The 12,310-nt window shown below is 39.1% G+C and overlaps 3 protein-coding genes across 3 annotated transcripts; 1 reads left to right on the top strand and 2 right to left on the bottom strand.

The window, feature by feature from the left end:
- Window positions 1-3,294: 3,294 nt before the first annotated feature.
- On the top strand, window positions 3,295-6,593 carry LOC130743195 (receptor-like protein kinase THESEUS 1). Its single transcript, XM_057595331.1, has 2 exons — window positions 3,295-3,491; window positions 3,663-6,593. Exon 2 carries the CDS (start codon window positions 3,759-3,761, stop codon window positions 6,279-6,281), a length of 2,523 nt encoding a protein of 840 aa, XP_057451314.1. The 5' UTR covers window positions 3,295-3,491; window positions 3,663-3,758; the 3' UTR covers window positions 6,282-6,593.
- Window positions 6,594-7,202: 609 nt separating this feature from the next.
- Window positions 7,203-8,636, bottom strand: LOC130743196 (uncharacterized). The gene is made up of 2 exons (XM_057595332.1): window positions 8,281-8,636; window positions 7,203-8,135 (listed from the first exon to the last, which is right to left on the bottom strand). The coding sequence occupies exons 1-2, from the start codon at window positions 8,525-8,527 to the stop codon at window positions 7,348-7,350; spliced, it is 1,035 nt and encodes a 344-aa protein (XP_057451315.1). The 5' UTR covers window positions 8,528-8,636; the 3' UTR covers window positions 7,203-7,347.
- Window positions 8,637-9,828: 1,192 nt separating this feature from the next.
- On the bottom strand, window positions 9,829-11,236 carry LOC130749628 (uncharacterized). Its single transcript, XM_057603001.1, has 2 exons — window positions 10,963-11,236; window positions 9,829-10,769 (listed from the first exon to the last, which is right to left on the bottom strand). The coding sequence occupies exons 1-2, from the start codon at window positions 11,195-11,197 to the stop codon at window positions 9,982-9,984; spliced, it is 1,023 nt and encodes a 340-aa protein (XP_057458984.1). The 5' UTR covers window positions 11,198-11,236; the 3' UTR covers window positions 9,829-9,981.
- Window positions 11,237-12,310: the final 1,074 nt, after the last annotated feature.

The following is a 12,310-nucleotide window of genomic DNA, read 5'->3' on the forward strand; positions in this document are numbered from 1 at the left end:
CATATATATATGTGAGAGCGAATCTCAAATGAATACAAAGGGGGGAAGAATGATTAGTAATACAAAAAGCTAATCATCAAAGGCATAATAAACAGCCCCTAAAAGCGAGAAACCCGACAAACCAAACAAAGACGACCAAACAACCTCGAAAAAACAAAAGATCATCGACTTAGAAAAAATTCCCATAGGAGATCAGCTACTTAACCTCGACTAAGCCTACGAGCCCTAATATTATCAGCTATGCCTTGAAGTGCAACCTCATCAGAACAATAAAGATTTAAGCCCAGTCGTTTCTGAAGAAGCAACACTGATCTCGCCCTCGTCATAACTCCCGGAGGACCCCTGGGGCTCTCCGGCTAAAAAAGTACCAATTGGGTATCCATAGAAATCGGAACACCCTCCGATGACCCTGGCGAAGGGGTAAAGACACCATCCACATCACCCGCCGTGCTCTTCACTAGGGCTGAGCATCAGGCGGGTTCGGGTGAAACATGTTGGGTTTAAGCGGATTTGAACCTAACATGTTGAAAACTGATTCCGCCCGTGATTGGTTTTGGGTGCGTCGGGTTTGGGTAATCTGGGTTGGCGGGTGGATCGGGTGGGTTGGGGCGGGTTTGGCCACCACCAAACAAAGAGAAGATCAGCCATAAAAAAAATCAGAGGAGAAGATGTAAACTGTAAAGAGTTATTGAATAGAAGAAACAATACATCCAAGGGAAATAATGTTCAAGAACGAGAGGCCCAAGTCGAAGTCGATTGTTGTTTGCATATTTAGAACTCTGAGATGAAGCTAAATAAAAGAGAGTCATGGTGATTAGGTGATAGTGAAAAATATTACCCAGCATGAACAAGAGTAGACATGAGAAAGGAGAGAGGTCAAAGATGAATTCATTGGAGAGGAAAAGTATCCCCCCCGTTTTTTTTTTCTCCAGATGAATTGAAAACTGAGAAGCATTGAGAAGAGAGACGAGGGTGATGATCTCACGAAGAAGATATCACGATAAGGCTTTCCTTCATTCATTAACGTTTTCTCTCTCTCTCTCTTCATATATTTTCTTTTCCAATATTTAAAAGTAAATTGTTTTTTATGGAACAATATTGGGAAGTACACCTAGCTAGTGGTGGAGCATTATGATAGTGACATGACATGTCACTGGCAGCAGAGCATTAACGTGTAGCAATTTTCTATGTATTTCGGGTTCGGGTACCGAAGGGGGAAAAAATTTGAAACTGAACCCGCCCGTTAACACTCGTTTTAGACAATTTTTTCCACCTGTCGACCCGGAAACCCGTCCAAATCCGCCAGTTTTGCTATTTCCAACATCGGGTCACCCGGGTCCGGGTCGGTCCGGATATTTTGCACAACCCTACTCTTCACTTTATTGGGCCGTCCATGGGGGCGGAGAGCCTGCAAAATAGGGCATTTACCTTTGACAACCCCTTCCCCAGATCAATATCACACGCAACATCCTTTTTTGGCCGTCCCAAAACCAAACATCATGCAACGACCACCTATATTCTTCTGGATGAGATCCGAACGCAGCCCCGCTCTTGGTTCACCTCTGGCGAGGAGCTGAGCGTCTACTTCATCGTGGTCGTCACCACATCTTCATCTTCTTCTTCGACTATAACTCTGGAATTTCCATAAAATTAGTTTTTTCTTTTACTTTATAAGCTCATTCCCAAACTTATTTTAGTACTTTAACACATGAATAACATAGTTTTAAGGGTTGGGTGTTGGAATTTCGAAATTAAGAGCAATAATATACTATGTGTGGTGATGTTGCTGAGTTCTTAACTATTCTGAATGTGATATTTATTAGTATCTAAGAAACGATCAAAAGGTTGGGTAAGGGAAATATCAGCTAGAGAAGGGAGAATATGAATCCACGCTTCTTGGCCACTTTAGCCACCACCTTGAAAGTGATGGAATATTCTTCTTTCATTCGATGGAAGAGTTGATACAATTAAAATTACACAAGGTGAGATGTGTAGTGATAACACATGAGTAATGAATGAAATGAATGCAAGCTAGGTATGTGGTGATAGTGCATGAACATTGGTTGGAGTTGATGCAAATGACATGGTTATGTTGATGGCTGAAAAAACACACATATTTAAGAGTGCAATTAATTTTATTTGCCGATCCGTACGACTACCCTAAATTTCTATATATTTATTTGTAACCAACAGTACACTGAAAAAAAGTTGTGAAATAATTTACACCAAAGAAACCTTTAAACCATTGTGAAAAGCTATTTTGAAGATCGACTGAAGTATCATGAAAATGACCAGCAATATATTCTTTAGCACTTTTTTTTAATGTATTATCTCTTATTTATTCATATTCACATAAAATTTAATAGATCATGAGTCCCACTCACATGATGGGAATGTGTCTGACGTCAATTTAATTAATAAAAAATACTAAAAAATAAAATCAGAGTCTTAGAAAATTGATTTTATCAGCACTGTCAATGAAGGCATCATCAAGCCTTGCCTTGCCCCTTCTGTATCTTGAAGCCGCGTTAAAGCGGGTCCCACGTATCGTTGAACCCAGCTCAAGCCATGTTCTTCTGATTTTCTTCTTTGTAAACATGGAAATATTATATTCCACCAAACACAACCTTAAGTTTTAAACATCAGTTACCAAACTTCCATTATGTTGTTTATTCAACTGTTTTACTTTTGTTTATGTTATTGCTCCATTGGTTTCAAAGATTCTGAATTTTGAAAAACAGCTTGTTTTATGGGAGTAGTAGCAAGTAGCAACTTGCAGCAGTTTGAAGTTTCATTAACTCATTTTATTAATATTCTTTTCTTCCAATTTTTTTTTTTCCTTTTGTGGAGGTTTTATACATCCACTCATTTTCTACTTCATACCATTAAACACGTAGATGAATTGACACAAATTGTTCTATCTTAAGAAGTCGCAAACACAACAATTTGAGATTAGAATAAGGGTCAAGATTAAAGAATATGACATATATGTAATAATTTATACAACTCTCATTAATATAAGAAAACAAAAATTGAAATGTTTAGGCAGTAGTGTGTGGTGTGTCCGCCCTACCCCGTCGATGATCTCAAGCAGACGTCCCAACTCCCAAGTTTTAATACGTGTGAATTCAACTGCGTTAAATATCATGAGTTAATTCAAAATAAAATCATTTTCTATTCCTCCATGCAATTTCTATTCACCTTGATTTTCTTGTCCATCATTTTCTTTTCCTTTTGTTAAGAATATTTTTCCTTTGTGGGTCCTATTTTCCCCTGTATGTGACAGCCTAATGAACAGCCTGGAAAAGGTGTTAACATTGCAGCCACTCTAAAAAATCTCAACTTTCTTCAGTGATGATGGGATTCACGTAAACTAAACTAAACTAAACTGGGTCTCATTCCATTTCAGACTTTCAGCTCTGTTGTTCATTGTACAAGCTGGTTCGTTATTCACATTTTGCTCCCTCCACAAACCACAACAACAAAACAAGGTAACAACTACACCAACATCATCATTCTCTGAGAAAATTGGTGTGTGTTTGTTTGTACTTATGTTTTGATTTGTGACATTGGAATCATGATGTTTTGTGATTTTGTCTGTTGCTTGTAATGGAATTGTCTGGTTTTGTTCTATGAGTTTGATAGATCCAAGGTTGTTGCAGGTGAATTTTCTTGTTGTGGCTTAGGATTGGAAGTTGAGGGTATATTGCACACAACCTGTTTGTTTATGGGTTGGTGAAGATTTTGGAAAAACTACAATGGTGATGGTGAAACTTGCAAAGTGGGTTCCCACTGTTTTGGTTTTTATTACATTTTTGGTGAATGGGTCATTTGCCTTGTTCACTCCTAGTGATAATTATTTAATTGCTTGTGGTTCTTCCAAAAGCATCACCTTCCAGGATCGCACTTTTGTTCCTGATTCACAGCATTCTTCAGTGGTGTTGAAAACCACGAATTCGATTGTTGCTAGTTCAAATTCCAGTGTGCCATTGCCAATCCACCAATCAGCTAGGATTTTCACAGAGAAAGCTTCTTATAGATTTCAAGTTGAGGAAGGAAGGCATTGGGTCCGGTTATATTTTTACCCTCTTCCCAACTCTGGTCATAATTTGACTTCGGCTGCTGTAACAGTGGTTTCTGATGAATTTGTTCTCTTGAGCAACTTCACCTTTGGGAACTACAATGGTTCTTATGTGTTCAGGGAGTATGCTATTAATGTTACCTCTGACACATTGACTCTAACTTTCATTCCTCCTACAGGTTCTGTAGCCTTTGTTAATGCAATTGAGGTTGTGTCCATGCCAAATGACTTGTTTGTTGATCAGGCATTGGCCCTTGAACCAACAGCCCCATTCAGTGGCCTTTCAGAACTCGCTTTCGAAACTGTTTACCGCTTAAACATTGGCGGATCCTTGCTCACTGCCCAAAACGACACCCTGGGAAGGACTTGGGAGAATGATCAGAAATACCTCCATGTGAACAGCTCAGTAGTTAAGGTTTCAATCAACCCTTCCAGCGTTAAGTATCCGGCCGGCGTCACGCCCGAGACAGCGCCAAATTGGGTCTATGCCACTGCTGAAGCAATGGGGGATGCAAATGTAGCCAATTCGAATTTCAACATTACTTGGGTCTTCACTATAGATCCAAACTTCTCCTATTTTATCCGAGTGCACTTTTGTGATATTATCAGCAAGTCACTCAATACTTTAGTGTTCAATGTGTTCATAAACACTGACATAGCTCTTGGAAGCATTGACTTGTCATCTATAACTAATGATTTGTCTGTGCCTTACTATAAGGACTTTGTTTCCAATGCCTCAGCAGACAATACTTTGTCAGTAAGTGTTGGTCCTGATACTATGGCTGACATTACAAATGCCACTTTGAATGGACTTGAGATAATGAAAATCAGCAATGCATTGAAGAGCTTGGATGGACTTTCTTCAGTTGAGAGTCTCCTTCCTAGTTCAGAATCAAACAAGAACATAGGAGTAATAGTTGGTTCTGTTGTTGGAGGTGTAGTTGCCATAGCTTTGGTTGGTTTGTGTTATTGCTGCTTGGCGAGATACAAGTCAAAGTCTCCTGAACAGGGCCATTCATGGCTGCCTTTACCCTTATATGGAAACTCTCAGACCATTACAAAAATGTCAACAACTTCAAACAAGAGCGGAACGGCAAGCTGCATTTCTTTATCTTCATCAAACTTCGGCCGGTTCTTCACTTTCCAAGAAATCCAAGATGCAACCAACAAATTTGATGAGAATTTGATTCTAGGTGTTGGTGGTTTTGGAAGGGTCTATAAGGGGACACTTGAAGATGGAACTTATGTAGCTGTGAAAAGGGGAAACCCGAGATCTGAACAAGGTCTTGCTGAATTCCGAACAGAAATCGAAATGCTATCCAAGCTTCGCCATCGCCATCTTGTTTCTCTCATTGGCTATTGTGATGAGAGGTCAGAAATGATTCTTGTCTATGAATACATGGCTAATGGACCCCTCAGGAGTCATTTGTATGGAACAGACCTACCATCTCTATCGTGGAAGCAACGGCTGGAAATTTGCATCGGGGCAGCAAGAGGACTTCATTATCTCCACACCGGCGCATCTCAAAGCATAATTCACCGAGATGTGAAGACGACAAACATCCTCTTAGATGATAGCCTTGTTGCTAAAGTTGCTGACTTTGGCCTCTCCAAAACTGGTCCTGCTCTTGATCAGACTCATGTGAGCACTGCTGTTAAAGGCAGTTTCGGTTATCTCGATCCTGAGTATTTTAGAAGGCAGCAACTTACAGAGAAATCTGATGTTTATTCATTTGGAGTAGTTTTAATGGAAGTGTTGTGCACAAGACCAGCCTTGAACCCTGTCCTTCCTAGGGAGCAAGTTAATATAGCTGAGTGGGCAATGAGCTGGCAGAAGAAAGGGATGCTTGAACAAATCATGGATAAAAATCTGACGGGGAAGGTGAATCCCGCTTCGCTTAAGAAATTTGGGGAGACAGCAGAGAAGTGCCTTGCTGAGTATGGAGTGGATAGACCACCTATGGGAGATGTCTTGTGGAATCTTGAATATGCTCTTCAGCTCCAAGAGACCTCATCAGCACTTATGGAACCTGAAGATAACAGCACAAACCACATTACTGGAATTCAGTTGACCAGTCTTGAGCCTTTTGATAACAGTATGAGTATGATCGGTGGCGGCGTCTCTGGCACAGATGACGAAGCAGAAGATGCTACTACAAGTGCAGTGTTCTCCCAATTGGTTAATCCACGAGGAAGATGAGTTCTTCTCTGAGTGTCCATGATTCTGGTGATACGCCATTAAGTATAGTGGCTGTTCTGGCCTTGGACTAATTGAAAAGTCCTGATTGATGAGTGAAGGTTATTTTCCATTTTGTCATTGCTTTTATAGTCCATTTTTTCCTCTTAAAGCAAGTTGTTATGTAACATTTGAGTTGTACCTACGGGTGCCAATTAGCTGGTTAGAAATTGTATGTAAGGTATCCATAAGACTCTGTTGTACTTTATAAAAGGAAATTAGGAGTTAAGCTCCACTTGTTCTTACACAATACAATAAAAGTTCTTTAGAAAATCACCTGTACCTCTAGTAAGTTTCTGCTTCTGATAAGTTGACTTACTTCCCTTCTCTTGTTTCTAGTAATTCTCAAAGATCTACTCTTGACATATAGCTGCTAAGTAAATTTATTTAAAAGGCTGAATTAATTACAGAAACTTTTGAGAAGTTCTTTATTTGGTAAATCATTATTTATTGGTTAAATGCAATAAGGAGGTGACGAATGTTCTTTTATATTGATGTAGAAGCAAAGAAAATGGAATCTTAAGACAAGAACATGTTTTAGAATGAGCATGATCAGTACATCCCTTCTCCTAGCAGTAAAATGTTTCATGTAAGTTTTTCTGCTTCTAGTTTCTTAGGTTGTCTGTAATTTCAGAATGCTTAGGCTAAATCACTTTTCTGTAACGATTATTTCTCCAAATGAGAAGTTCCTTCACTTTCTTGCTGTCCACTGTTGGCACTAAGTTAAAAAGTAAAAACTCATGAATTTTTTCATGCTTGTGTATGAAATGAGATTTTTTTTTCTCTTTTCTTCTAACTATGATCTTGATCTCATGCATAATATCATTAGACTATGAATTAGGGAAACCTTCCATAACAAATCACAATATTTCATTATTTATAAGCTGAACAAACAAAAGATTATACTTCTTATTTAATAGGAAATCAGAAATCAGGGTACAGAATACTTTTTTGGCTACTGAGCACAATTATTGTCCTCAAGGGTACAACTTTCAATCATTAAAGGAAAACAATTATGGAAACTTTCAAATTATCTTTTGCAAACTATACCATTCCGACTGTTGGAACTACCAGTGCAATCCAGCATGCCATATTCCATCACTGAGTCTGCCTTCTCAGAAGCTTCGGCCGGTGAGAACATACAAACACGGCAGTCTGCAGAAGTAAGAGACGTGGTTCTGTACTTGTCTTCCCCTCCAACTACCGGCATTGCCACGCCAGGCTTCGCTGGATTTTGAAAATCTGGTTGGTAAGTCCTGCCAAGCACTCCTTCAACTTTGGAGGATAGACCATAGAAGTTAAACTGCACCTCCAAGTGAGCAAAACAATCATCATCAGGGATCTGATAGTTATGGATTCTGCTATCCTCCTTGGTAACAGGCACCACATTGACAGATATCTCTGCGATTTCAGGGATGGTAACGATCACACTATTCTTACTTGATATTCTCTCGACTCGAAGTTGATTTTCTCGGTCTTGCCATGTAGAGAGGTGACCTTCTGGGATGACAAGTTCTGCTCCATCATAAGAGATCTTCAAACGGTCAACTTCATCATCCCAAATTCCTGATGGGGTGGCCTCAACAGAAAATTTGTGGGAATCAAAGAGGATTCCCAGAGCTTGAATCCAAGTGTAATCCCTTGGTCTCCCTGAAGGCCTAAGGCCAATGAAACGGGCATTGATTTGGAGGTTGACATCAGACACCAAACTGAAATGCTCGTCGCGCCTTCCATGGAAGTAAAAAACAATGCCATCTGCGCCAACAAAACGAGGGTCCAAGCACGCGGATCCACGGCCATTGCAATTTGGTTTGGGACCTGTCATGTCATCAAAATATTGTTGTGAGCAGTGCTATAGGTAAGTGATTGAACATAAGAATGTGCTAAACCAAGAACTTTTATTTAAATAACATGCAGTTGTGTAATGCGTAAAGTTGTGTTGCTGAACATAAAATGATCTTACTTTTGCAAGAAGCTTTGCACATGGGAGAATCACAGTCAACATAACAGACTTTGGCTTTTGGATTAGAAGGTGATTTCAAAGGGCATTCATGAGGGCATGGTATTTTCTTCAGAAAGCATTGGCTCTTACGGTTGGTACAGGTCTGAGTATCTGAATAATAGACTCCATAGAAAGCATCAACATGCATCACAAAGAATGCAAATAGCAGAAGGACAAATGTTAAGCCTTTGCTTATTGGGATACCCATGATTTTCCTCTTAGATTAGATAGATAGGGTGATCAATGTGGCCTCGCCTTATATGCTCTCTTTGGCTTCACCTTCTTACTAGAAAACTTAGCAAGTTGGTCGATTATTATTTGTAAAGCTTTAACATTTGCTACACCTTTTGTTCTGTAGCTCAATTCCACGAACGTGACAGGGATGAATTGCTGAATTCTTTGTGGCATCTTTTACATAGTCAAAAAAATGTCATTATAGTATGAGCAAATGAAAGTTGACATTGGGCTTTAGTGTGAGGACAAAAAACTTCACAAGCAACTCTTTTTCTACAGACGGGCTTATTGACATGCACGATGTTATTCTAGTTCAGCCATGAGAGACAGAGGCAACTTGCCAAGACTGCATGGTTTAATATGATTTGTATTTGTTCTTTGGTAATCAAAACTTAAGGAAGAAAGAAAATTGTATTATGATCGACGATGCGTGGTTTGTTCAAGTCATATACTTGACTTCTCTTAAGTAATGCATCAAATTCGAGTTTTGCGTATAAAAAAATCTCACTGGGAAAGCTAGCTTCACTAGGAAGTGGATGTCCCTCGCTCCAACACGATTGCTTTCAATTGGAGGATCATGTGTTCAAATTAAAAAAAAAAACAAAGAGAAATTTCCATTGTTGACCGTTTTAAGGCGAGACAACATGCTTATTTCAAGGAAAAGTTTTAGTGAAGTTACAAAGTTACTATTTGTACCCTCCTACCTGGTCGGACTAAGACGTATTCACTTAGAAACTTCACAGGGCTACAATAATATTGATTAAGGTTCACTAACCTTTACAAGAACATTTAGTGTCCGTCGTGGGGCTCTCTAGTAGAACTTTTCCAGACTCCCAAGTAAAGAGCAAGTGAGCTACCGTGGTGATAACAAGATGATGAATGTTCTCCTATATTGATGTAGAAGCAAAGAAAATGAATTCTAAAGACAAAAATATGTTTTGGAATTAGCTTTGTCAATCCATTCATTCTCCTAGCAGTGGAATATTTCATGCAACTATTTCATGCTTATTGCTTTTAAGGTTGTGTCTAATTTCAGAAAGCTTTAGCTAAATCTGTTTTCCATAACAGTTTTTTCTCCAGATGAGAAGTTCCTTCACTTTCTTGCTGTCCATTGTTGGCACTATGTTAAAAGTCAAATATTTTTTTTCATTTTGTGTCTCTAACTCTCTATGCAATAATTTATTCACAAAGACAGTGTTTTCAGACTTTTAACTATAATCTAGATCTTGTGCAGGTTATCATTAGAGTATGAATTGATATTTCATAAATTATATGTTGAACAAACAAAAGATTACACTTTTTATTTAATAGGAAATCAGAAATCAGGGTACAGAATGCTTTTTTGGATACTGAGTAAGCACACAATTATGGTCCTCAGGCTACAATAAACTTTGAATCATTATAGGAAAACAAAGGAAACTGTCAAATTTATCTTCTGCAAACAATGCCATTCCCACTGTTAGCACCACCAGTGCAATCCAGCATACCATATTCCATCACTGAGTCTTCCTTCTCAAAAGCTTCAGCAGGAGAGAACATACAAACACTGCAGTCTGCAGAAGTGAGAGAAGTGGTTCTGTACTTGTCTTCCCCTCCAACTACCGGCATTGCCACACCAGGCTTCGCCGGATTCTGAAAATCTGGCTGATAAGTCCTGCCAAGAACTCCTTCAACTTTGGAGGATAGACCATAGAATTTAAACTGCACTTCCAAGTGAGCAAAACAATCATCATCAGGAATCTGATAGTTATGGATTCTGCTGTCCTCTTTGGTAACAGGCACCACATTTACAGATATCTCCGCGACTTCCGGGAGGGTAATCAAGACACTGTTCTTGCTCGATGTTCTCTCGATTCGAAGTTGATTTTCTTGGTCTTGCCATGTGGAGAGGTGACCTTCTGGGATGTCAAGTTCTGATCCATCATAAGAGATCTTCAAACGGTCAATTTCATCATCCCAAATTCCTGATGGGGTGGCCTCAACAGAAAATTTGTGGGAATCAAAGAGGATTCCCAGTGCTTGAATCCAAGTATAGTCTCTTGGTCTCCCTGCTGGCCTAAGGCCAATAAAGCGGGCATTGATTTGGAGGTTGACATCAGACACCAAGCTGAAATGCTCGTCGCGCCTTCCATGGAAGTAGAAAACAATGCCATCTGCACCAACAAAACGGGGGTCCAAGCATGCGGATCCACGGCCATTGCAATTTGGTTTGCGACCTGTGATGCCATCATCATATTGGGATATAAAGTGTGAGTAAGAAGTCTCGTATTAGATGAAAAAAAAAGGTGGTGAGCAGTGTTATAGGTAAACAATTGAACAAAAGAATGTGCTACATCAAGAATTTCTATTTAAATAACATGCAGTTGTGTAATGTGTAAAGTTTTGTTGCTGAACATAAAATGATCTTACTTTTGCAAGAAGCTTTGCACATGGGAGAATCACAGTCAAGATAACAGACTTTGTCTTTTGGGTTAGAAGGTGATTTCAAAGGGCATTCATGAGGGCATTGTATTTTCTTGAGAAAACATCGGCTCTTACGGTTGGTGCAGGTTTGAGTATCTGAATAAAAAGCATCAACATGCATCATAAAGAATGCAAATAGCAGGACAAATGTACTTAAGCCTATGCTTCTTGAGACACCCATGATTTTTCTCTTAGATTTGATTTGATAGATATGGAGATCAATGTGGCCTCTCCTTATATGCTCTCTTTGGCTTCACCTTCTTATTACAATACTTTGCAAGTGGGTAATTTTTTATTTTTTAAGCTTTGACATTTGCTGCACTTGTTCTGTAGCTCAATTCCACGAACGTGACAGAGATGAATTCTGGAATTCTTTGTGGCATCTTTTACTTTGTCATAACAAATACATTAAAGTAAGAGTAAATGAAAGTTGACATTGTGGAGCTTATTGACCTCCAGTTCAGCCATGACAGATAGATGCAACTTGCCAAGACTGCATGGTTTAATATGATTTGTAATTTTTTTTTTGGGTAATAAAAACTATAAGATGAGAGACAATTCCATTTTTGACCATGGTATATACTAGATTTCTCTTGAGTATGGTGTCGAGTTCAAGTTTTGTGTATGGAAAAATCTCATGTGGAGAGCCTCACCAAGATGTGGATATTGCGCACTTGAAGAAGATCTACTATAATTTTGTTTGCTTGCCAGACTCTCTACTGTAGCTATTGTGCGATCATAACCCATTCCCACCTATATTAACATGTAGGACAATCCATTTCGCAAATATTGAACAAAACAATAGTGATAGCGGGTCTCTTTGTGGCAAACTCTTTTCATTCTTGAAGAATATTGTGTACGAGAGTCATTTACCAAGACTGTTAATGTCGCAGTTGAAACACAGCCTTACAACCAATTAATCCATTTTCCCCTAAATTTCATCTCGCATCAGCTCTAAACAAATCCCAATCAACATGATCCTAAGCTTTAGCAAAAAAAAAAAGTTTGAGCAAAAGACAACCCCCCCTTTTTCTTTTAAAAAATCTTCAGTCAGAATGAAAATGCAGCTTGCCATATGATGACCCGAGTAAATATGAATTGATTTTCATAAAGCAAGGAAAATGGCTCGACTTGGGGGACCGTGTGACCTTCGAGTTTGGTAACCTCAAACCCGACTTAAGGATGAGTCATACTTCAAGTGCATTAAGCTCAACGCTTAAAACTTGGGAGACAGTGTACCCTCCAAGTTTGGTAACCCCAAACCAGACTTAAGGGTGAGTCACACTTCAAGTGC

The sequence above is a fragment of the Lotus japonicus genome, chromosome 3 (assembly GCF_012489685.1).
Source record: "Lotus japonicus ecotype B-129 chromosome 3, LjGifu_v1.2".
Classification (NCBI taxonomy): domain Eukaryota; kingdom Viridiplantae; phylum Streptophyta; class Magnoliopsida; order Fabales; family Fabaceae; genus Lotus; species Lotus japonicus.

Bases quoted from the DNA above. Each gene is read 5' to 3' on its own strand.
- LOC130743195 (XM_057595331.1), top strand. From the start codon at position 3,759: ATGGTGATGGTGAAACTTGCAAAGTGGGTTCCCACTGTTTTGGTTTTT.
- LOC130743196 (XM_057595332.1), bottom strand. From the start codon at position 8,527: ATGGGTATCCCAATAAGCAAAGGCTTAACATTTGTCCTTCTGCTATTT. The intron at 8,136-8,280 runs GTAAGATCATTT...ATGACATGACAG, and splicing joins GTGCAAAGCTTCTTGCAAAA to GTCCCAAACCAAATTGCAAT.
- LOC130749628 (XM_057603001.1), bottom strand. From the start codon at position 11,197: ATGGGTGTCTCAAGAAGCATAGGCTTAAGTACATTTGTCCTGCTATTT. The intron at 10,770-10,962 runs GTAAGATCATTT...ATGGCATCACAG, and splicing joins GTGCAAAGCTTCTTGCAAAA to GTCGCAAACCAAATTGCAAT.